Raw genomic sequence first — 25,770 nt, forward strand, 5'->3', positions numbered from 1 at the left:
CCTGCTTTTCACACTAGGCTCATAGTCCTAGCTTCAATTGCTCTAAGAATTTTTCAGCTAAGCCTTGAAATGTCTGCCCTGCTTTGCTGTAAAAGGAAGGGATTGTGTTGCTGTAAGAAGATAGTTGTGTTCTTTGTTGATTATTGCTACTTTCTACTGCCAAAGTAGTGTTCTGGATTACCCTTTTTGAATTACGAGGTGAAAGACGCATGCTAGTTCAGTGTGAAATTCTGTCTAGTGTTTACATAATGTATTTACCGTCAGGACTTTAATGTGCTCTGTAAACTGGAAGTCTCAAATGTGCTGATGAATACTGTTCTGCTTTCAAACGGTGTGAGAGTGGCAAAGGACCTCTCAGTGCTCTGAAAATGGTCTTAAATAGTCTATCATCTTATGCACTCCCATTGTGTTTGTTCTGCTCTTATATCAAAGTGTGGGGGAAGAGTAGCTAATGTGCCAAATTGCAAAAGTTGAAGGCAGATACATTGCTGTACCTCAGCAGCTAAAAATGACCTGGCAGACTAAAAAGCACTGCCTAATATTAGGACTCTTAAGAAAGTTTGTTTTTTATATAGGGTAGAAATGCCTCTTTCAGAACCATCACTTTTTAAAGACATCTGTTCCCAACACTTAGGAAAGATATGGCATGCTAATCCTCCTGTGCTTATGCCTGGAGGAGAATCCATGTAGTAATGTCCCACAAGCCACTGTATTTGATACTACTCGGTGCTAGATGTGCTTATCTCTTCAGTATCATACCCTTCCCTACCCACAAGTATCTTTACATATGTTCTTTTTAAAAATGCACGGGGTTGCTAGCTTTTTACAAATGTTTAGTAGGCAACTTCATGCAATTTTACTCTCACTGAAAGAAGATATATTCTATTTATTATTCTACCTTTGTACAAGGTAAATTGCATGCAAAGATCTTTATGCAGTGAATCAAGTAAGTATTGATTCTCTCATCAATGTTGGTATTAGTAATCTATGTTCATAGATATGTCAGGTCATAAAAAGCAACCTTTTTAGTTTGCATTAGATGGCTAATCACTTTTATGTGCTTTTCCTTCAAGAAAAAATGGCTTGTCAAACTCCTAAAGGAAGAATCTTATATTGTTTTATGAATGTGACAGTTACATCTATTTGGTCTTACTACTTGTACATCACATTGTATAGAAATTTCTGGGCAGAGTACTCTGGGGCCTTGAGCATGTGTGAAATGACATGTTATTACCAGGGAGCCACTGATTCCCATGGCAGCTCCCCACAATACAGCCTGCATATTTGCAGTGTGGGTACATATTTTTGACTGGAGTCTGAATAAATCCAATTATCAAAGGATTATGTACATTTATTGGAAGTATTAGGATAGTTATTAGGCTTCATTAAGAAAATTTAAAAGATTAGATTATTTCTTTTGCTGACATTCAGTTTGGGCCATGGCCTCTCTCACAAAATAGAAACAATCACATTTGTTTTCTACATATTATGGCAAAAAAAGACTGTCATGTTTTTGGTTTTCCAATGTTTTGCCAATTTTGTGGTAACTACAGAAAGTTTTAGCTATTTTGCTAACATGCTGCTGTTCTTGCCTCCAGCTTCTGAAGACTATGACCCCATAAACCTCCTGTCTGCAGAGATAGCTAATGCTTTAATTGATCATTAGTACACTTTCAAAATGAGTTTCCATCTGCCAAAAGATTAAGTGTCTCAGGGAATTGACTTAGAGCAGTTTGATGCATGGAGGATAAATGCAAGTGCCTTTAAAAAGCACTGTTAGATCACAAATCCTTGAAAAACTTGCTTCTAAAATACTTACAAGGAAAAGTAATAGAAAAGGTTTTTCTTCTGTTTTGTTTTTCCCTCAAATTAAGTCTTCTTTTATATATAAATGAGAATTTGTTACCTCATTTTCAAGAACTGAAAAGCAAAACCTCATGAAAATGCTGAATTTAACCTTACAGCAAACTATGCAACTTTTGGCAGCTTTAATTTGCAATGTAAATTTTTTGTTAAATCGGTTTATTTCAACTGTAAAAAAAGCACAGAAAAGAAAAAGAAAACTTTTCCACTAGCTGTACTTAAGAATACTGGGGGAAAAATACTTCTCTATTTTATCATGTATTTTCACAATTACTGGGGTTGCTTCTCTTTGTGTTTTCTTCAAGCTTTTGCCTCTTAGTTTATTTGGAGAGATTTTTACAGATTTTCTGTTGGTTTCTCTCTGCCATTTTTGTACAAGCCACTTTGGGTAAGATTTCTACCATTGCAATAACACTTTCAGTTGTTCTGAGAGAAATGGTGGCTTCTTTCTCAGGTCTGTGAAAAAGGTGTGATTTAACTCGGGTAAGGGCAGCTCTGGCTGGTAAGAATGCCATTCTGGCTGCATTAGAGCTGGCAGCACTGTTGTATCAGAAAATATGGGCACTGCAGCTGTCCTGCAGCAGTGCCCAAAGGCAGAGGTGGTTTGTGTTGCACTAGTCAGCTGTCACCTTCGCTGTGGTTGTGGATTCCTCATTAGTGTAGGTCTTGTGAGCCCCAAATGGGCAACTGCAGCGACTTCTAGATTTCCTAGTGGTCCTTTAATGCCTTCTGGAGGATGTGCTTTTAGCACCGCCTGCAGTTACGATCAAGGAGGTGGCAAAGGGGCTGCCGTGGAATTGACAATACAGAGATACAGATGGATGCTCCAAATGTCTGTCCACTCCTCTGATTTGCCACTCAGGCTGGGGAAAAAACAGTCTAAATGCACCATTTTATGTATAGTCACTAGTGGTTGTTGAAACAACACCTAATTGAGGCTGTAATTACAGGGAGTGGAAGGATACTGCTTTTGCAAGTAACACTGGCAAAAGATTTTGGAAGATTAATCTAACCTATGTATGAAAGGCTGCATTCTGTTTGCCTTGTCAGGCAAAGTGGAAGATTCTGGTGGCACAATCGTTTTGTGACAGATGTTGGAGCTGGTTTAATATAGGCTGACTAAAAAGTGAGACTTTTCTTTTTAAACTTTATTTGCCACATGTTGATGGGGAAGTATCCATTTAGAGAATATGCCTAAACTTCTATCAAACACTTCAATACTTGAAGAAATAAAGAAAGAGAGGAAATAAGATCTTGACTTTCAATTTCATAATAATGCAGTATGAAGGCCAGATTGTAACTGTAAATGTTCATTTCAAATTTAAATATTTAGCATTTTCAGTTGTCTGTGAATACACAAAAATTTATTACATTAAGATGGAATTTAGATCTTTGACATGAAGCTGATATTTTCATAGAGTGAAAAATATCAAGCTGACATTATACTGTCTCATTTGATGACTTCCAAATGTCAGAGTCCAGTAACTTATTCATAGGGACCTCCATGTCTTGTGATAGTGTCAAGTCAAAAGACATTTACATCGACTTTCTTATTTAAACATGTAAAATGGAATATGCAAAGTAGCAGAGGAGAAGGGAGAAAGACCAGGGTAAGGAAGTCCTTAATAATAGAATGGAGGCACTTCTAAGGCTAATTTCCACTACAGCCTTCTTTTTGACAGTGGCCTGACTGTGCTGCTCCCTTCCAGCATCTTCCTTCCCCCCTGCTCAGTCACCAGTTCTTGTTATTTCAACACAAGTTAAGGGGTTAGAAATAGCAGGATATGCTCTCCTGAAAAGTACCCCCCCGCCCCAGCCCTGGCTTTTAAAAGTGATTTTGTAGTAATAGAAGGCACTGGATGATTTTGCCTGGGAGTTAATTGATGCCTATATAACTTAGATCAAAGTTCCAAGGTGCTTATATAGCTTGAGTTATAAGATATCACTATAACCTGATGCATCTATATAACCTGATACCTATATAACTTGAATCATAGCTTTTTATACCTGAATCATAGCTTCTTATACCTATATAACCTGATATAAATAGCCATTACATTATATAAAAGGTTAGTAAATGGTTAACTACTTGATTAATGCTGAATAGACAAAAAAAAGAGGAAAAACTCGCCAGGTCGATAGCTGTAGAGATCGGTAAGTATAGTACTAATGAAAAATTGGCAAGTGCAAAGCCAATTAGCCACAAAACCAAGAATTTAGGCCGGTTAAGACCAGACAGACCAGGGAACACTGTAAATGTACATGCTCCAAAGACAAAGTTGAAAAGTTCAGATGCAGAGAAGATCTTGGAAGCCTTCATCAAAGACCCCCTGAACTGGGGAGGTGCAAGCACAGCGCAAAACAATTATCCAATAACCATGAGCTCATACTGTGTAAATTAGTTCTGGCGTGTATGTGATGATGTTGTAGTGACATAGGAACACTAAGCAATACTTACTGTATAAATATACCACAGCACCTGACAGACGTGGGTGAGTTAGGCGGAGATATCCCCGACATGACCAGTTCTGCAATAAACAAATACCTGTTCTATAGACACTGCTCTATGGGGATTTATTTCCAGCCTAGCTTTTGGCCATCGTAATGGAACTGTTGGCAGGGCACAACCTCGGTGTGAGGGCTGGTAACGGGATTGCGAAGCCACAGCAGTTGATGATAAGAAACATTTTTTTATATTCTAGTACCTCTTTGTGCACGGGCATGTGCGGCTGCAGTCCCGGGGGTCGTGTACAGCCCGAGGGAGCCGGCACTTCTCCCTGTGGGTCAGACCAGCACAACGCTCGGCCCCTGGGACACGGACGGAGGGACATGGCCGGACACAGGGACAGGGAGCGACCTCCTGGGGACAGGGATGGACACAGGGACAGAGAGCGGGCTCCTAGGACAGGGACGGACACAGGTGCAGGGACGGACGTGGGGACACGGGACAGCGGCCCCGCCGCACTCAGCGGCCATTTTGTTCTTCTCCCTGCGGCGCGGTCCGGGCGGGCGGCGCCCCCTGGCGGCCATGGTGCAGGCCCCGCGGCCGGCAGGGGGCGCGGCGGCGCGCGCCGGCGGCCATGTCGGAGCTGGCGCGGGAGGAGCTGTCGGCGCTCGCCGCCATCTACTGCGAGCCGGGCGCCTGCGAGCTGCTGGCGGCCTCAGGTGAGGCGGCAGCGATCTCTGCCCCCAGCCCGGGCTCCCCCGCGAGCGGCCCGGCCCGGCAGAGCCCCGGCAGGAAGCGCTCCGGGGCCGCTCAGGGCGGTGCTCAGCCCCCCCTCAGTGGCTCGCTGGTGTCGCTTGTGGCGTGTCCCCGCCTCGCTCGGGGCACGGGGCCCAGCGGGCCCTGCTCGGTTCTAGTCAGGGACCTTCTCAGAGCCCTGCAGGCCCTGGGGGCGAGCGACGGCAGGGCTGGGAACAGGGTGGTTGTTCTCTAGGTGAACAAGCAGGTAAATCTTGTACGTGTTAACAAGACCAGGTATTTATCCGGTGATACTGAGTAGGGGTACGGCTGTTGTAGGGCATGAGAAGCATTGGGTTATATCTGAATTTTTCTGGGATAACGTGGGCACTGTGATGTGCCAGATGTTCTCCTGCTCTGCTTCAGCAAGATGTGTAGCACTGTAGGTTGTACAGGGTCCTGAGGCTGACGTGTCGTGTGTGCCATGGGTGGAATGACCAGGTTTGTAGTACTTGCTCCCATCAGCTGCTGGATGCTGTAGGTAAAGAGTGCAGGGAGTGTAGATGCCTTCATGGTTTCTGCCCTGGCCGTGGTGGCCACTGATCAGAACACAGTGTTAAGAGATGGCTTTTATCAGTCTGTGTTGTATGGTTCTGTGAACATGACCCTTCAGCAAGGGAGAATAAATCTCAGTAGATCCAGTGTACAATAGCAGCTCTGTCAGGTGGGATATGCAAGCGTTTGTGTCTGTTCAGTTTCTTACCATTAGTAAATTTTGCTTAGTGCCTACCACAGATGTGACAACTCTTATATATTTGTTGGAGAGAGATACACATGCCCAGACACAGGTCCCGGTGTCTGGGAGCTATTGCAGAGTTCTGCCCACCTCCCCAGCAGAGTGATGGACAGTGAGCAGCTTCCTGCTGGTTGGGCTGCAGTGAAGTATTTAGGAATGCTGCTAAAGATGGATGTAGTGGCCTGCTGTCAGATTTTGTCTGCACATTCAGCCCTGAAGAACTGGGACTGATAAGGAAACTTTTTTTACTGTGAGGGTGGCAGAGTACTGCAGGCTGCTGGGAGAGTTTGTGCGGTCTCACTCACTGGAGATACTCAGGTGACTATGCTGGAGGGGAGAGGTTGGATATAGGCATTACTGTCTGCAGGGAGCACAGTTAACCACAGTAATCTTAACCCAGAATTTTGTATCTAGATACACATAACACACCTCCTGCTCCAGTGCAGGCATGTAATTCTGCCATATTATTTTTTTAATTGGTATTTAGGGTTGTATTTTTAAAATATGATTGATAAAATGTTTCAACTGAGCTTTATTTTTAAGTGAAAAATTTCAAGAATGTTATTTTGAGCCTAGTTTGAAAAAGCGGTATCTACGCTTATCAGATGTTAATTTTAAAAAACGTGAACGTATCTGAATGTTGCATATATGGGTCTGTTCCTCCAAATCTGTTGAGAAATACAGGCACATTCTTCTCTGTGCTTCATAGAGGGAAAAATGATTTTGTATTTATGAGTTACCGGCTTCTAAAAGGTTTAAAAACCTTCCCGGACATTGTCACAAGTGCACGATGGGAGTAGGCTATTTTATTTATATTGGTGTTATATGACCTTGGAGGGCCTTTAACTGGGCTGGGTTCATGATATGGTAGGATCAGGTATATTTGATTAGTTTACATAGTTTTCTCCTGGAATTGAAGAGATTATTTTACAACAGTGATTATTGGTATTTTTCTTACTCTTGGAATTTACTTGTTGGAGCTGCAGAATCTTTGGTCAGTATACAATTAACTTTTGCTCCAGTCATTAGCTTACATTTGCTTTATCTCTTCAAACCATGCAAATTGCCATTGAAAAATGGCACACAGATATAACTTCCAGGAAGACTGTTATGTTATGCAATCTCTAAGACATTAAGAGTAATTTGTGTGTAGATCCATGGGATCAAAAAGGAGGCCGTTGGGGATTCATGGTTTTGAGGAATGTAAGAGAATGCTTTTACAGGTCTCTTGGTACAGTAAAAACTTTGGCTTTTTGGAATTTAACAATCAAGTATTCAGAATGTAAAATGTGTTTTTATCAAAACCAATGTGTGGATGAATTTAAATAAACTAATTACAGCCTATCTTTTTTACCTTACATATCTATTTGCAAAGATTAGTGTTACAGATAGAAATCCATAATTTAATTGTTAATCTGTTCTCTTTCGTTCTGTTCACCAAGCTTGCTATAAAAATATATTTAGATATTCTAAGCTTGTACGTTAGTAGGTGCCATTTTCTGAATTTAAAAATAGACTGCATGTGTTGCATAAAATGCCTTTGGGCAGGAGAGGAGGGGGATATCTGTCTGGTTGACATGAAACATAAGAAAAAATCTGAAGTATGCTAGAGCTAAATATACTGATAAGCATGCAGCTATGGGGGGAAAATGAGTTAAAATGTATTGAGTTTAGTCTGATTAGCACATTAAATGCCAGCAGAACAGTCATACCCAACCTTGTATTTCAGAAATAATCACCATGTTGCTGTGAAGAACTCGGCCCTTGTAGCATGTGCAAACAAAGGAAATATTTCTTTGGAGCCAGGTTGTGCAGGGCGCCGGTGGTTTGTTCTTTGTTCTGCCAGTGTCTGCAGCGCTGGTGCAGAAAATGGACGCTGCAAGGTTTAAATAAACTTTAGATACTGTAGCCCTGCAAAGGTTTTGAACTGATTCTTCTTTTTAAAAGTAAGTCTGAAGCAGATGTAAATGAGCACGGCTGGGCTTTTCCTGATGGCTCAGGGTGATACACCTTGGGATTCGAGGCTGTTCTGCTTCCTTCAGATTAGTTCATCACAAGGAAAGGTGTGAGATTTTTGCAGGCTTAAGAGTAAGATCACTGCAGCAGGAGACCCTTGTCAGAGGGGCAGGGTTGTCCTGTCTTTCCCTGTATTGCTTCTGAGTTTGGTGAGATCTGTTGTGATAATCCTGGGAGGATTATCAGAAAGGTAACATGTTTTTCTGTCACTGTAATTAAGCTGGCAATTGAGTAGTATTTTGCAACTTGTGTAGGCCGTGCATTTTAAAATCTCTTGGCAATATAGTTTAAAACAAAGTGATTCAGGGGCAGGAGTACGATAATGCTTGCCCCATTCAGCCAGATGCCAGCTGGCTGTGTACCTGGTGGGGCTGCCCTGAGTGGTGGCGGCTGAGGGACAAGGGCCAGCAGCACTGTCTGGTGCAGTGGTTGTGTGTGCAGGGCAGGTTTTCTGCCTGTGTCTGTGATTATGTGTGCTGAGCTCACGTAATGGCAGAGGAGCTACTGCTGCTGGGGCCCAGGAAGAAATATTTGTCAGGGCAGCAGAAGACAGAGATAGAAGTAAGATAGGAGTAAGCAGGCTTAAGGTCCTCCTCTGTAGCTACTGACCATGTGCAAGGGTCTTCTGCCAAGGCTGGTGTTTTTCTGAGGAATGCATTTATCTTAAAATTAGTCTGGAACCTTTGATAGGGTCTTGGAGGATTGAAGACAAACTCCTGTTGGCAGGAAATGGCTCTTGACATATGGTGCCTCTAAATACAGGCATGGTTGCGTGTGATTTCACTGAATTCTATCTACTGCTTTCACCACTGGATTTGACTCTTAGGTAGTGATGGTCTGTAGATGTTTGGAGACTTCTTTATACTATTGTTAGAATTTGATTATTGGGCTTGAAGGCTTTGCTGATTTTATTTTGTGACTTCTCTGACCTTGGAAGTTCTTTGTATGACCCAGGAAGGAGGTTTGGAAACAAGCCCTTGGATAAGCTCTCTAAAGTACCACTGTCCAAAGTACGTCTGTCTCTCTAAAGTACGTCTGTCCAAGTCACTTTTAGGTTCTTCCTTTTTTTTGGTACGTTTCAAATACAAAATCGTACATTTTATGTGAGAGGCACAGTGAGAGGTTGGTTAGTGGCATCAGCAATACTAATCAAACATAATTCATCTGACTGTCATGTAAAGGAAGGTAAGGTAAGGTAGAGGGGGAAGAGTGCAAGTCACTTCAAAAGACCTGCTCTGAAACTCAGCTCTCCTCTAATCTGCCTTTCAAATCTGGCTTCTCCTGCCCTCATAGAGTGAATCAACCTGACATTTTAGCAATTTTTGAAAGAAAAGGAGTGAAGTGTTTAGAATGCATCAAAGGGGTGAAGCAGAGAACATCTGAGGAAGATCATCTTTTGTCTGATTGATACCCTCTTACTTCATTGCAGAAGAGAGAAAGTAGGTTAGGTCTTTGTCCCTGCTTTTCACTTTGTCAAGTTCTGTATTGTTTTTCTATGAAACTTCTAGTTAAGAAGATTTTATTTCATGAAATACTGTACATAACTTTCATATTTAGCATCTTTGATTATGTGATTTATCAGGATGAAGTAGTCTTTAGCCTTTCCTGCTGCATACTGAGTGTATCCTTTTCACTCTGAAAATAATTCTGTTCTTAAATAGACCAACAGATTTTGAGCAGATATGAAGATACATAAACATGCATTAGTATGAGAACATGCATATTTATATATGTAGTATCTAGGGTCAGGTGTCCAACAGAGATATTTTCCTTGTTGTAGAGGAGTTGGCAGAAAAGATTTAAGTGTATTTTCTCTGCAAGTTGTAGGGGACAAAGAATCTGACTTCTTTCTTTCCAAGTATCTGCTTAGTGTGGAACTGCTTTTGAATGATTGTCTTAAAAATACCTGGTGCAACTGTGTTTGTCTTGCATTAGTATTGATGTTAGAAGCCTTACAGATTTCTTTAGGAGCAAACATAGGGCAGTGCTGAGTCCATCCAGAAAAGTCTCTATTTTCAGGTGTCCTTGCTTTTTCTTGCTTTTGCTATTGAGCTGTGGAAGCTGAGTTATGTGTTTGAGAGAGACAATTCTTTATTACTGGCTGGTCTAGACTTAGAAAGAGCCAAAAGGTGTGAATGCTTTTTAGAATGTGTTAATAACTTTCCTTCTACTATGTTATAGAAGTGTTTCATTTCAGGATTCCCTGCAGGTATAGCTTGAGCCATTGGTTGCAAGCTCCCTTGCTGTAGAAAAAAAGTCACCCCCTTTTATTTTATAGGAAATGTCAGTTATTTGAGTTGAGATGTTAAAGAAAATAACATGATTTAATGGTATCTATGTATTTCAACTTCAAGCAAACTATTAATGATTTTTTTTCTATTTTCCAGAGACGCATGGAATCTCATTTAGAATTCAAATCAGTGTACAAGAACTGCTGGATACAGATGTACTTTTAAAGCTGTTATTTCATTTACCAGTCAATTACCCATCAACTCTACCGGATATTTCTGTTAACTCAGACCAGCTTACAAGGGCCCAGTGTATGGATGTGAAAGAGAAATTACTGGAACAAGCAAAGCAGCATCTTTCTGAACCCATGGTACACGATCTGATTCTTTGGGTGCAGCAGCATCTTAAAGATGTCATTAAGCAATCAGCAACAGTTTGCAATGAAAAAACTACTTTGTCAAAAGGAACAGAAGATGGTATCTGGATGCTCCTTTTGCATTTAGATCACATGAGAGCAAAGGCAAAATATGTGAAAACTGTGGAAAAATGGGCTTCAAATCTAAGGCTGACTGGAAGACTGATGTTCATGGGCAAGATAATATTGATTCTTCTTCAGGGTGACAGGAGCAGCATTAAGGTGCAGGAACAATGAATGTTGACTAGTTTTATCGATTTACCACTGAAACCTCAGTGTCTGAATATTTTGTGTGTGTTTTTCTAAGATTAACAATTTTGGAAGCAAATTGATCATTATGAGAGTAGGAAGACGCAGCAACTTTATTCTGTATTTAAGAAAAAGAAGGTGTTCTATTCAGTGATACCTGTAGGCCTGTAGCCTGTATTGCTTTGCTTCCCACTGGAATTATACCCACATATCCCTTTGTTTCCTGACCTTCATATGCCTAGATTCAGTTTCCTGTATTTCCCAAATGCCTCAGAAAGTGGAAAATTTTTTGGTTAGGAACTAATAACAGACATATTTCTAATTCATTGCTAACTGTCTCTTTCTTTGACTTAAAACCATGTGGTGCTCCTAGTGCATGCCTGGGCTTTGAAATTCTTGTCTGTACATACAAACTCCCTCTGCCTTAGGTAGGTTTTTGTGGTGATGTTGGAGGAGAATGTTTTGGCTTTTCTAACTAACATGTTCTCTTAATCACTTAGGCCTACTTAACTTAAAACTGATGAATAGAAGCAGTCGTGCACTTTTTGGGATGGGCACTTTCAAAGTTTGATTGCTGTGTTCTGAAAAAAAGACTACATTTTGAGTGAGCTTTTGCATTTTACTAAACTTTGGAAATACTAGGTGACATTTAATATATTGGGATTTTTTCCTGTCATTTAGGAGTACTTGATTCTTCAGAAAACTGCTAAGGTAGATGTGGACTCAAGTGGAAAGAAATGCAAAGAGAAAATGATGAGAGTACTGTGTGAAACAGAAGTACAGTCACAGCATAAAAGGTATAATTTAGTACTGTTGTGGATAGAAAAGTAACAGAATCGATAATTACATTCTGACAAATGCAGGCATATTCATGAGTTTCCCTTTTACAATGTAGGTTTCAGACGTTTGAAGTCAAAGAATATTCAGCACCAGAGGAGCTACAAAAGGAATTTGAAACTGCAGGACTTACAACTCTTTTCTCTGAGTTTGTGCCTCTTCTCTTAAAATAAAATTGTAAGAAACCACTGGACCTTTGACCAAAGCAGTAGTTGACTGCAGATGCTGATAGAAGATAAAAGGACTAATGTGGCAAAACAACGTTGAAGCTTTTCTGCAAAAAATACCAGTAGTAGTCATCTTTTTGCAAGAAGAGAGCAATTAATACATTAAGAACTGATAATTTTTTTGACATTTATGTATTAATTAATAACTTTTTCCAAACAGTGATGTTAATTGTGGTAATTGCATGGCAAGCATGAAAAACTGGGAGGAAATAATGTTAAAAAATAGTCTTCTAGTCAGACTCTGTTTTAGAGTCCCGTTTTTCAATGTTCTGTTTCTTCTCTCTCATGGTAGAATGTGTCGTTAATGGCCTGTTAGAAAGCATGATTAATTTTGCTTTGGAAGTCTGTATGAAGATATTTCCATTAAAAAACATAGTGAACACACATTTGAATATGTGAGGACAGCATATACTTAATATCCCTTAGGAGTTAATCTGCTAATTCTTCATTCTCCCTGTAATTGGCTATAAATGCTAGATGGTTGATTTGAAGAAAAAGCTCATGTCACTTGGGGCCTTAAAAAACTTAGAAGTGTCTCTTTGAATATTAGTTTTTATTCTAAAATTTACAAAAACACCCACGTGGAGGATTTAAATTGATAAAAAGCTGAGGCAAAACCAATTGTAATATTTTCTTTGATAGTTTACAGATATCTTTTTGCATTTTACCTGGTTTTACTGTCTGTGCAGCTTTAGATATCTTGATTCAATTAAACTGGAGCAGTATATACAGATTTCAGTCTTCTGTCTTTCAAGGCTTCTGCCAAGTTGTTTTTGTTTGTTTTATTTGTTTTTTTTGATTGGTCACTGGCCTTGGCCAACCTGAATTGTTTTTTATCAGTAGTCTGTGTTTTACATCTGTATAGTGTTACAACTTATATGCCTAATTTTATGAATTGTGCAAGTTGTGCAAGTTCTGTTTACCTAGGGAGGATTGAGTACTTACTTATTATGATTATTAATGTCTGTCCTTTGGTTTCTATTTTACCTGAAATCATTCTCTAACAAGACTAGATAAATTAACCAGTAATAAAAATTCTGCAATCATGAGTTTCTTAGTAACTAGCACTGCCATTTGCCATTTCAATTGGCTTTAGCATGCAGCTAAACATGTGCTGTACTGCTCTATAAAATTCAGTCTCAGAAGCCAAATGTCTCAAGTATTCTGTAATTAAACAGATTTGATCAATTCAGTATAAACTAATTTATTTCCATTGTACTGAGGGAAGACCAGTACAATTTGTTTAGCTCTGAAAGTGTGGTTTGGCAAGATCTGATTTCCTGTTTCATGCTCAGACCATGAGATCATACCTCTTTCTTTATATATTCTACAAAAGCAACTAAATGAGACTAGGAAAATGTTTATATTTTACTGTTTGAGATATCAGATGCATAAAGGGTTATAGATTGTTTAAAGGTTTCTGAAGTTTTTCAGGATTTTGGTGATTTTCCTAATATAGAGCAACTTTAATATGTATGCTGCATGTTATTTTATACACTGATGCTAATTTACTGAGATAGTAGCAAAGTTCTTCTTAATGAGTCTTTTATGTTTGCCACATACAGTACTTCAGGCTCAGTAGAAAAGAAACTGGGTTGAAGAGGTTTTACAAATCTGTTCTGTATTATTTTGAAATGGCTTCCTGAGAGACAAGAACTCTAATTTTCTGTCATTTTAAGTGCATGTGAAGATGAATTTCTTATTTTTACAAAGAAGAATAAAACAGAAGTATCTTTAAAATATTAAAATAACATGTATTTTAAATTACAGTTTCCAGAATCGAGCTGTTCTGAGGTAAAATATCTGTGGAAAAATTGTGTGTCAGTGCAGTATAAAGTTTTGAAAAGCTGCAGAGGGTTTCTCCTTATACTTTTTGACAGACCTGGCAAGTACAAAACTCAAGAAAAGGCCTGTGCATGTACAGCATAAGAAAACAATCTGTATCTCTCTGCAAAACTAAATGTTACAAGATTTTGCCAGGTGCATTGTAAATCTGCTGATTTTAGGAATCAGGTTGAATGGCATATCCACTCATGTGATTGCAAAATGCGTGTGACTTCAAAAATAATTGAGGTGTAGGTCGTGGTCATCTTTCTTGCAAGATGCTAAAGTTTTCTTCCCTACTAGAAGAGCCATTTGTGCTGTCAGTGGCTGCCAGTTGCACTTGAATACAAACCCATATATCTTTTTGAGTTTTATTGTCTGATACCTTCTTGGTCAAGTATTTAGCCAGAGCTGGTATTCTTCAACAACGAGTTAAAAAGAAAAAGTGACGGTTGGGTAAGTTGCAGCTCTCTCCTGATCTGTGCTCATCTTCCTGCCAGGTGAAGTTGTTGTAAGAAGCTGGATTATTTCTGTGTTTCTGGAGATGGAAAATGCAGTTTATACATTGGATTTTTACCATAATTGAATTTTATATTCACTAGCTCACACTGGACAAATCCACAAGTTCACTGTAGGAAAGGACTGCAGTTTATAGCTTTGATGTGCTTCAAGAGAACTGCAAATCTGATCAGCTTGATACAGTTCAGACAGCAGAGAACATGAAAACTGATGTCTGTCTGATTCTGTTAAAGCAAATACTTTTGCCCAGCTATCAATGTCACTTATTTTGAAGGGTAGGAGGATATTTCCTCTTCAGACAAGTAAACAATATTTTTAAAGGCTGTCCTTTTGGAAGGATGTTGCAGCTGTCTGTTAAGTTACGGTTTGTTTGCATTCATTGTAAAAAGAGATGAGCTAGCCTGTGAGCCTCAGGGGCACAAAAGTCATCAGGATGGGTCCGGTGGTGCATGTTCTGCCTTCCAAGGGAGCTGAAGCAGGCACAGAGGAGCAAAATGCACAGATACAGAAGAACAAGAAGCAGGGGAAAAAAAATGCATCAGTGTGTAAAAAGTTAGTGAAGTGTATGTAAGTATTGGAATCTGACAATTCAGTTGCAAGGAAGAAGAAGCCCACAAATTAAAGGTGATTTAACAAATTAGAAGGTAGCTTTCTTGTGGATATGGTGTTATAAATAGTTCTTCAAACAGCATGGTCAGTAAAGCTTTGTTTCCTGTGGCCTTGCTAGTTTCTAAGCACTAGCACACATGAAGCCCTCCCTGCAGGAGTTCCATTCCTGATGATGTCTTCCCAGGTGGGTTCCCCTGTGCCTGGTATTTATTGTGCATAAATTGATTATTGCTTGCATAAATCTTTAAGGTATGAATAGCATTATTTCACCTGTTACCTTTTTCATCAAAGTTGTATGTACTTGTTTTCTTTCCGGTTGTTAACCTCTCATTTTAATTGAAATGACAAATTCAGATGTTCTAGGGAAACTTCGTAGTATAAGCATGCTTGCTTCTATATGGGCAGAACAGATGTATAACCATAGTTTCCTTTAAAAAATCAGGCTAAAATGAAGGATGTTGCAATAGGACTGACAACTTGAAGAATCAAGTCTTTTAGGACAAAACTGAGATTTGACTGGTCTTTTTTAATACCTTGGCTTATTAAGTATGAGAAAAACAAGAAATAGCTTGAGGAGAAAAGAATGATCCAGAGGAGGGAAATAAATGGGGGCCATCATCAGTATTGGGAATTCACCTGGTTTTCATACTTTCTCAGTCTCGTTATTTTCTCCCCCACCACCCCGAATTTGTTATTTGATGTTACATGGAGGACAGGACAGTGTAAGAACTCCTATATGAAAATCCTTGACACAATCAATTAAAAATAACTGAAAGTAGATTTGATTGTTTTGTGAATAAGGCCGAGTTTTGTGGTTTGGTAGTTGCATCTCAGTTTCCTATAATAAGAACATTTGTCTCTTCTGATGTGAATGAACCATGAAACCCACTGAGATTAGTATAAATTATATGCAGGGGTACTGTAACGAGCTTAAGAAACTTCATAGTGGAAAAAATATTTTGTTTACGTTGTTTCTTTTAAAAATAGTTTAATAAACCCTATATATGGATGATTTAAAGCCTAGTGTCCCTTGATTTGTTTAGATTTATCTGTGAAAATACAAGCAATCATGCTATAGTACATTTGAAATAAGATGATGAAATGTTGCACTCACTGTATTTCACTGTATTTCTGCCAGAGTTTGAGACTGAAATTGCTTATATTATGAAATAGTGCAATTGCTGGAATCAACTTTAATATATCTTGTAGTAATACTAAGCATTATCTTCCTGTCTTTTTGTGTGTAACACAGGCAGCACTGGCAGAACTCTGCTATGGTTTTATATTTTGTGTGTATACTTACTTTTTGTTATCTTATGCAAGAGGTATGATTGTTTATATTCTTAATTATAGACATAAATGGAACTTGGAATATAAATATGCTGATAGCATTTTGCAGCTATTGTTCTGTGCTATGTTCAAAAATTGGGTTTTATATTAGTTTGTGTCTAACTTCAAAGTGTTAACCTGCAGTGACAAGAACTCTTTAGGGTGACAGAAAAATTTGCCTAAAATACATTAATTTAAGGAATTCTTTGGACTCTAAAGATGAATCCGTGAATGTTTTGAGTTAATTATGCACTTAGATGCTTTAATTTTATGGTAATGAGGTAGCAACTGCTGCACTTTTGAATTTTCTCTGTATTTCTTAATGTGATACCAGTAATCTGTTTGTATCCTGTGTTAGAACATAGCCGATCATGGAATTTGGGTCGATATTGTATTAGTATTTCCCATTGTAAATATCTGTGATTCTTTATATGTATACATTATTATCCATTATAACTTGAATGCAAAGCACTGTTTCAGGATGAGACTTGTTACAAAAGGTCTCTGCATGAGAACAATAACTCTACTTTGTGTTGCTTTTCCTGTTGTCAGCTTTTACATTCCTGCAGCTGTGGGAGGCTGTCCAGTGATCAGTTTTCTGGAGCTGAGCTTAACAGACCATCCCAGTGTGTTACACTGGATCTCAGTGCCAGCTGGGTGAAGGCAGGGTGCTCTCCAGGCCTTTGTGGGACCACTTCTGACAACATCTGACTGTGACTGAAGGGATTAGCTGGGTATTTCTGGAACTTCTCTTAGAGAATCAATGGAGTGAATTCCACCAATGCAGAAGGTGCATGGTTGGCTGATGCTTGATCTGAGCTTTACATCAGGAAAGCTCTCTGGTACTCCTCTTATGTTACTGCCATGGAGGGTAATAAGCTGAAGTTTACACTTGTGCTAATCCCAGGGAACATTGCACAGCAAAATCAGTGCCACGATTTTAAGACTGAAGGTGGTAAACTCAAAGTACTTGGTACTTTTTTTTTTGTCAAAAAACCTTGGCTGTTTTTTAGTTGCACTTAGAAAAAAGACAAATGGAAAATGATTTTATTGGTCTGTGATCAGTCAGTCATCTGTAGTGGCATACAGAGGCAGGATAAATTTTTATGTGATAGGGTGCTATGACTACCTTTCAAAATAAATTAAAAAGCAGTTCTTTTTTGAAGTAAAATAACTGAATTGCTTGTGAGAACACTGTCCACGTGAGATGCTGAACAGAAGCTGAACTGTATGGATTGAGCTGTGCCAGAGGCTGATTTTTATTTGGTGGAAGCGGAGATGTTAGAAAGGAACAGACGGCAATAAAAACAGTGGTGATGTGGCTCTCAGAGAAGCCAAAAGGAAGGGTTTTTTGCATTGATTTCTCTCTGGAAAGAAGTTTGGGAGTATGAGCAAAGAAGTTGCTACTGTATCCAAGCTTCAAGTAGAAATGTCTGAAATAAATATGCATCTTCATTGTCATTTTCTCTTTTTAGCAGAGACGGCGTGTAGAACTGAGAACAAGTAGTGGAAGTTTTCACAAGTGTAGAAACGGCAAACCTCACTCAAGAGCTGTAGGCTGTCCATGAAGGAATTAGCGCAGTTCTTAGAAATTGTCCTCAGATGACTCAGAAATGACAGAGATTTTGTAGAGGCAACAAACTCCAAAAGCCTCATGGTTTGAAAACCAAGCTGTTGTAGCTCCGAGTGCTTGGGAAGATTGATGGAAGAGGTGACCAGCAGCTCCCAGGAGCAGATTTTCTACAAAATTTGGGCATTCTGGAAAGCAAGGGCTAAGGGGGTTGATAAATTACTTTTTGGGGAAAAAATACATTCTGCTTATTTGTGGAATCAGAGAATACAGGTAAGTGTTTGATTTTTACAAGACCTTTTCTGCATTGATTCTATAGACACCTGATATGGAGATTTTAGATGGTCCTTACTCAAATAGTGTCTAATGTCTTGGGAACCTGATGTATTTCAATTCTACATCAATTAAGAAGATTTCTGGGTGATGTTGGCAGTCATTGGCATGAAAAGATTTAAGTACTGCAAACCTATTCAGGATCAAGGATTTACTATGGAATTAAGAAACAGCTTTTAAGTAGGAATTAGACAAGGCACATCTAATAAGAGCAAAAACAGAAGGGAAAAAAACACTCCACTGGAATAGCTACAAGAAATCCAGAAAGTCAGATTTCTGAGGTGCTGGTGTGGCAAAGGAGGACTTCAGGGTTACCCTTGCATTGACAAGAAGCCAAATGATGTAAACTTAGCTGGGTATGAGGGTGTCAGTCAGAGTTTCTGGGCTGTACAGTGCTTGGCACAGTATCTGTGTCTTTTCTGCCAGCATTGCACCAGATTTATTTTTTCTCCCCATTAATTTTTAAATTTATTTTGAAGGCAGCTGCAGGAAGGGAGAGGGCAGTTGCTTGCTATGAGTTCTGTTCTTATGATTCTAAAAGATGCTACAGGTATCCTTCAGGTTAATTTTGAAGAAGCAGGGGAATGCTTTTTAAAAGAAATAATGGAACAGAGATAGAATCTCAGGAGAAACTTAATTTACATATTGAAGCTGTGAAAAAAAAAGATTTGTCACAAGAAGAAGAGTCATAAAGCAGAGCAGAAGTAAAGGTGTCCCCCCACTGGTCCAGAGTTGCCATCTCTCCAGGCTCTGGTAGAAGCTGATGTTAGTGCTTAGCAGAGGAGAACAGGTATTTCTACTCAGGAGTGCCTGATGCTGGCACTAAAGAGCTTTTTGTGCTAGAAGACTGGGGACAGCTAAAGGCAAAGCTTGGAAGCACAGGCAGCATGCTGACAATTTTTTAGGGTCTCAGCTTTGGAACAGTCATGAAAGCTGGGCTACTCACTGTGTAACACTGTGGGTAATATCCACAGGAGTTCTGGTACTGGCTCTGATTAAACCGATGAAATCTGTTAGAAAAGGTAACAAAATTGTGTAATCATTCCCAAAGAGAGGTGGTGATTGTAGAGGGTGAAGCTGTTCAGTACTGGAGAACACTGGTTTTTGAAAGCTGGATAGTTTTCAGCATCTGGGACAACGCAAAGCTAATCCCTGGGATCTTTTTGCATAGTTCTTAGCAACAGCTGTGAAAAAAAGGGGGGAAGGTTTGATTCTTGCTTATGAAGTTATGGATTTTTTTCCAGAAATTCATTGCTAAGTTGAAACAAATGAGTTGTGGATAATAGTTTATCAGCAAAAGTTTTCCTACTTAAGTAGAATGTTATAGAGTTCTAAGAGGAATTTTAACTGTTAGGTTTCTTATGGATATGAATAAGAATGGGTTTCAGCTCCCTAAAAATGTCTTATTAACAGTAAATCATTAAAGCACTGCAACAAGCATTAGAAAATTTCAACTGCTGTAGTATAAACTACAGAAAGTTGTGAGTATAACTCCTGTTATTCAATATTTTGCAAGGACCCTTGGGATTAGCAGCAAGGGGAGGTCAGAATTTTCTGAATAGTAATAAGAATTTAATTTTTTTTTTCTTAGCCAGCAGCAAGAGTTTCCATTTTTGCCAGCTTTCCAACAGCAGAAAGAAAAGGGATATACTTCTGGAATACTATGAAGGGGTAACACAACTCTTAACATATCTGTAGATTTCATTCGTAAGTTTCAAAACCAAACACAAGCAAACCCCAGAACAGTCTGGGAAAAGATTATTTTCATGGTAAAATATAGCTTTTGGCAATCTGAAGTGATAGCTTTTGTGTTGTGCACATGTATTTGAGAAATTATTGTCTGCGGAGGTAAGGGGTGCTTTTTGGTTTGGTTTTGTTCTTTTTTTCCTGTTAAAGCCGGAAGGGATGCTGGAATGTGCTGAAACATTTGAGCAAGAACTAGTATGTGAACAAATACCCTGCAGTAGACCTCAGGTCGCCTCTCAAGGTCAAACATGATGTGAGTTGTTCCAAAGTGTGCTGAAGAATACAACATTGAGTGCAGGGAGCTCTGGGTGAGCCCAAGCCCCAGGAAAAGGAGGCACAAAAAGGGCCCTTGACCTGTGGCACAGCCAGGTACTGGATGCTCAGGGACATGGCAGGACCCCACTGCCCCCAGCCTGGAGAAACCAGCTCCAGCTGTTACTCTGTTATTTAGTGATTGCACAAGGATTGAATTGTTTCCAGGAGCAGCAGGTCTGAGGCTGTGCCGTGGGCCAGCTGTGGTGTGAGTGTGGGATGTGCAGTGGGGAAGGGACCTCAGTCCCTGCTCCAGTTTGCGAGAGGGACTCCTGAACCCAACAGGGAAGCTTCCTGAACAGGTACCAGCTTGGATACAAAGTAAGAAGGGTGGATGTTGCACTGATAAACCCAAGACTGAAGGTCTTCAGAGAACAGGAAGCTTTGGTGATTTGAGAGGATCATTGCACAATATGGTAAAAACCAGAAATGTGCAGTGGTTAACGTTGCTCTTTGGTCCATCTGCTTTCACAACTCTTTGTATAGTGAATGCAGCCAGGAGGGTAATTAAAGGGTAAGTGATTATTAACTATAATTTAATTATTAATTATAATTAAAGATGTAGTGATTGGCTTATGAGGACAGCATCCTAAGGTTTTTAGTGACAAAGTGTCATTTCCCTGGAAAGCTATAGCTGGCACGGCAAAGCCACTGCTTCCCATGGAGGGTGCTTGTGCTCAGGACAGGCTGGGTGCTACTTCAGTGTCTCCATTTGCCAGTAGTGACCTAGAGAAGAGAGCCAAGGTTTACTTGTTCCAGGAGCAGGCCATGCATTCTCCCAGGCTTTCTCCTGCAGTTTGTGTTGGTGCAGCTGCTGGCTGAAGGGGCACCAGATGGGCAAGATTCCCCTCTGGCTGGCTCCAGAACTGAGGAAGTGGCTCTGGCTGCTGGGGCTGGGAGAAAGTTATGTCCTTTCTGTCCAGGCAAAGGGAGCAGAGGCTGTTCCCAGCAGTGGTTGTTCCTGGCCACCTTGTGACAGACACAAGGGGTTAGATGAATATCAGAGCTGTTTTTAGGCTGCATGAGCACTGGTACTGGTAGTGCCTGTGGGGACACCTGACTGTCACCCCACATACATTATGTGCCATGTTGTCCCATCAACTGTCCAAGTTACATGGGTGGGTTTGTGTGTATGGGCATCTCTAACCCTGACACAAGGGACTGTCTAGGTGTCATGAAGATGAGAAGTCCTTAATTCCAGAGCTTTGTGCTACAAAACACCATCCTTTTGTCTTTTTACCATGAAATGTCTTTCCATTTGTAAGCAGTAAGAAAATAATCGAGTGGTGAAAGTCAACTAGACAGCAAATTACTGACAGTATGGGATGTAACTGTCAATCTGTCACTTACAGAAATGGAACAATAATTGTTGTTCCTCTTCAGAAATGTAGTTTATGCAGTGTCTATAAAGGCATATTATTTAGTGCAGTGCAAGGAAAATTCTTTTTTCCTATCTGAAACCAATTTAATGTTAACTGATGAAACTATTAGAAGATACTGAGCCTAGTATGAATCCCTTTGGTGGAATACATGATGTGGAGGAGTGGCTTATCTCACAAAATGCCTGCCTCCATTTTGGAGGTAATGGGTTTTTTATTTTTTCGCTTTCTTAATAATAGAGGAAGAGAGAGGGATAGATCTGCTAGAATACTCTCCTTATCATCTTTGCAGCCTATGGTCTCATGGAGAGGAAGAGCTGAGAGTTGAAAGGGGAAAAATCCTGACTATTGTGCTTTCCCTGAGATAAGGAATATTTTAGAATCCCTTGTCTCATGCATGAAGCCTGGTAAAAGGGTTCCATATTAACATATGGAAGAGTTTTTGGGGAAAAACAGATCTTAGCCTCAGGAGTCTGCTTTTGACTCTTAGTTTGTCTGGGTGTTTTATATGTCTTTGAAAATGAATGTTAAAAGAGAGACTATGAGCCACACAAGCTGAGATTGCTGCATTGACCTCAAGAGGTGAAAGCACAATTGAAAAGGTCTGTTTTAAATGTTTAAGGAATTAATAATTGCTTAAAAGTGCAGATACTAGAAGAACAAGCATCTTATATGCCGTGTACCGACAGATCTGGCACTCATGGGAGGCATTTGTGACAACAGTCTTCCTGTGGGTGACATTTATGTACATGATAAAGAGACAAGACCTCTTTATGTAAAATTTACAATGAGCTTTCTAATGTCATCAGTTTTTTTAGGCTTACAAAATCGCCTCTCTTATAAAATTAACTCCTTATGTTCGGCCATCAGCCTTTGGGAGTTGTGGAGAACAGCCCCAGGGTGTGTGTGGCAGTGGGTGCATGGGTGGCTGCAGAGCTGGGGACCCACAGAGACACAGGACAGGATGCTGCTGGCCATGCCCATGCACATGGCAGTCAAAATGGCTCTGGGTAACAGCTGCTGCTGTTGGACTGAGTGTGGCAAAATTGATGTTCAGCCTGGAGGAGACTGAGGTGAGACCTCACTGCAGTTACAACTTCCCCACGAGAGGAAGAGGAGGAGCAGACACTGGTCTCTCCTCTGGGGTGACAGTGACAGGACCCAGAGTTGTGTCAAGGAAGGTTTAGGTTGGATATCAGGAGAAGGCTCTTCACCCAGAGGGTAGTCAGGCACAGGAACAGGCTCCTCAGGGAAGTGGTCACAGCACCAGCCTGGCAGAATTCAAGAAATGTTTGGACGACACTCTCAGGGGCCTGCGGGGATGGTGCTGTGCAGGGACAGGGGTTGGACTCAATCCTGTGGGTCCCTTCCACCTCAGGATATTCTATGGTCCTGTGAAAGTGCATCATTACTCTTGTTTTTTCCTGAAGCTGTATTTGAGATTTGGAAAGACACTTTTTATTGATAAGGGGCCAGCAAAGAATTACAAAATAGAGGAGAAATAGAGTCAAAATACTAAATGAGGGAGGAGAAAAAAGACATTGGACTAGAAACTGATGCTAAAACCAGTGTGAGGGAAGGGAGCAGAGAGTGCCAGACAGAGCACAGTGTGTTAGAGCAGAAAGTGTGAGTGGAGACCCCAGGCTGCAGTGAGGGTTGTGTGTGTCTCCCTGTAGCCTCCTCTGAGCAGTGTCACTCATGTTACTTGGTCTCCCAACCTTTGGAAACTCCACGTGTAGGCACTGACTGCTTGGATCCCTTGTTGGAGCAGGTGGCTTCCACATGATGGAGATCAAGAGAAAACAGTGTGTAGTGACTTTAATTAAACTGGGAATTGCCTCTTGTGGTGAGAATCCTGGTGAGAGGTTTGTGGCATTGTTCACCCAGAATGGTTTCTCATTTTCAATGTATGAAATGGTAATCACTTTCAGTAGAAAGCCATAAGCATTGTGTCTCTTGAAAGCAACAAGATTCCTTCATCTCTTAAACCCTTTCAACAAATGAAACCCAGTAATAGCTAGAGCTGTCCAATCTGAATTAATTTTCTCAAGCGGAACTCTGTATGCTAGAAATTTTTGTTGGGTGATAGATGGACAAAACTTTGAATTCACCCATCACTTGACATTCGTACCTTCAAAAGTAAGTATTCTGTTTTAGGATATTGTAGGTGACACGTCTGTGTGGGTCTGAAGGACGTGCTGTCTCTGTAGGATGCATGCTTTTGTCTGTATGGAGAACATGATATGTACAGGGAGGCTTCATTTTGCTGAGCAACGCTGTGAAAGGACAATTTCAGCTTGAGAAATCCCGTGAGGTGAACGGGTGGCTCTAGGGAAGTGGTGGCCCTGTGGGGGCTCTGACCACATGCTCTGACTGGCTGTGATCTCTCTTCACTCATTTTAGCCTGTTTAACATGGCAGTAGTATGTACAGGAGAAAGTTTATGGTGTGGATGTGTGCTCCCCCTGCTCTCACAAAACTCTGCCTTCTTGCTGAGCCTGCTGTGTCCCTGGTTTAAAGCAGAATAAGCTCCATTTTTCTAAGAAGTTCACTAAACCATTCAGATGCTGTCTTAGATCTGGCAGCCTGCAGTGCATCAGAGTATTTTGATAAGCATCATGTCTCCTTGGAAACTACTACTTAGCAGTAACTTGACGCTACATTTGGAGTGTTATGATTAATTTAAGCCTTGCTTCTGCAAAGATACATGGTATGGGCCTCCTCCTACAGAAGTGCAGAGTCTTGTTGAGCTTATCAGAACAGCTCGTGTGTTCCAAAGTGTCCCTGTGGGGTTTAGGAGTTCTTCTCCCAATCTCCTCAGGCTCTGCTTTAAGCTCGTTGGTTATAAATCTCACTTGTTATTCTTAGGTATATTTTTAGGAGTCTGTTGTCTAATATGATATTTTAAAAACATTTCTAAAAAGTCTACATCCACAGTGATGCATAAATATAAAGCTCCTTCTGAGGCCATTAAATAGTATTTTAATTAGGCTGGCAAAATTGCTTTTGGCTTGTCTTTAAAGTCTTTAGTATCTTATTTCTATTAACAAAATGGTAATCAAGATTAAATTTTAAAATGTAACCAAAGTAGGTCATATTTTTATTAACTGGAGATAGATAATGCACGTGCCCTATATAAAGATTTGGATTAAATCTTCTGAGATGCTGAGGATAGTGTTTTAATTAAGGTAATCCTTATTGCATCTAGCCAACACTATTGCTGCTTAGGAATTTAAGATCTCAGTCATGCATATTAGTGCATTACCTCAATGAATCTAATAGAGATTTAATACTTGTATTTGAAGTAGCAATCTGTTATAAATTAAAAGCATTTGAATAACAAATTTAAATCATGTTATTCTTTGCAGAGTTTTATATAATTAAGGAACGCCTTCAACACATTCATTAACATTTTGTAATTTCTATAGTGCTAAGAAGGTGTGCTTGTTGTTGCTCTTAAACTAGTTGTTGTTTTCACCTGCTTGTAATATAGAGAAGTCTAGCTATTGCAGCAGTGTTATATATATGTGCTATGTGTCACCCTAATCCCCCAGGTATTTGGGACACTTGGCATAAAGGATGGGACTATGTGTACTAACCCACTGAATACTAGAGTGGGGTTTGCAAAATAATGTTTTAAAATTAAAATAGTAATATAAATGATATATTAATCTAGAATAAAAATAAAGTAATGCTTTAAAATGTTTTAACAATTGACAGAAGGTTACTGATTTGCACTGTAAGTTGCAGTGTTAGAAGATTTGGCCTGTGTACAGGCAAAAGGATTGTACTTGATGCAGTACATTGTAATCTCCCAGTAAAGAGGTGTATGCAAAGGTCTGATTTCAGTGAGAATTACCGTAGAAGTCTAGGCATTTTTTATGTATGAAATAACATAACTGGAGGCTTTTACACTGCATACATTCTGAGCATCTTTTTTCCATGAAGACATTGCTGTTCCTGTGATTTCCAGGTTGCATTTCTGAGCTGTGCTCTGTATTAATCTGTAGGAGTAGCACTCAAAGCCAAGTGGGCAGACACTTCCTCACACAGAGCTTTGCTCTGCTGTGCACTGCAATGCCAGAGTGAGAGAGAGCTCTTATAACACCCTGCTCTGAGTTATGAGAAATGCTAATTTTCCTCTCAGCTTAGCCTGAGAAATGCTGGTTGGAGTTTACTGAGGTCCTGCCTGTCTCAGCATTGCTCCCTATAAGCAGCTGATGGGATGCTTGTGGAATAAGGATGAGGAATGGGCAGTATTGGCAGAAAGGCTGGTCCACGTTGTTTTGGTTTTTACTTACACTGGTTTCTCCTGAGGAGACCATCTATCACTTAAA

The 25,770-nt window shown here is 40.0% G+C and overlaps 1 protein-coding gene across 1 annotated transcript; it reads left to right on the top strand.

Moving 5' to 3' along the window:
• Nucleotides 1–4,911: 4,911 nt before the first annotated feature.
• RWDD3 (RWD domain containing 3) lies at nucleotides 4,912–12,546 on the top strand. The gene is made up of 4 exons (XM_014884714.2): nucleotides 4,912–5,028; nucleotides 10,244–10,722; nucleotides 11,431–11,546; nucleotides 11,645–12,546. The coding sequence occupies exons 1-4, from the start codon at nucleotides 4,944–4,946 to the stop codon at nucleotides 11,757–11,759; spliced, it is 795 nt and encodes a 264-aa protein (XP_014740200.1). The 5' UTR covers nucleotides 4,912–4,943; the 3' UTR covers nucleotides 11,760–12,546.
• The last annotated feature ends 13,224 nt before the right edge of the window (nucleotides 12,547–25,770 follow it).

Source organism: Sturnus vulgaris, chromosome 9 (assembly GCF_052056855.1).
Source record: "Sturnus vulgaris isolate bStuVul1 chromosome 9, bStuVul1.hap1, whole genome shotgun sequence".
Lineage (NCBI taxonomy): Eukaryota > Metazoa > Chordata > Aves > Passeriformes > Sturnidae > Sturnus > Sturnus vulgaris.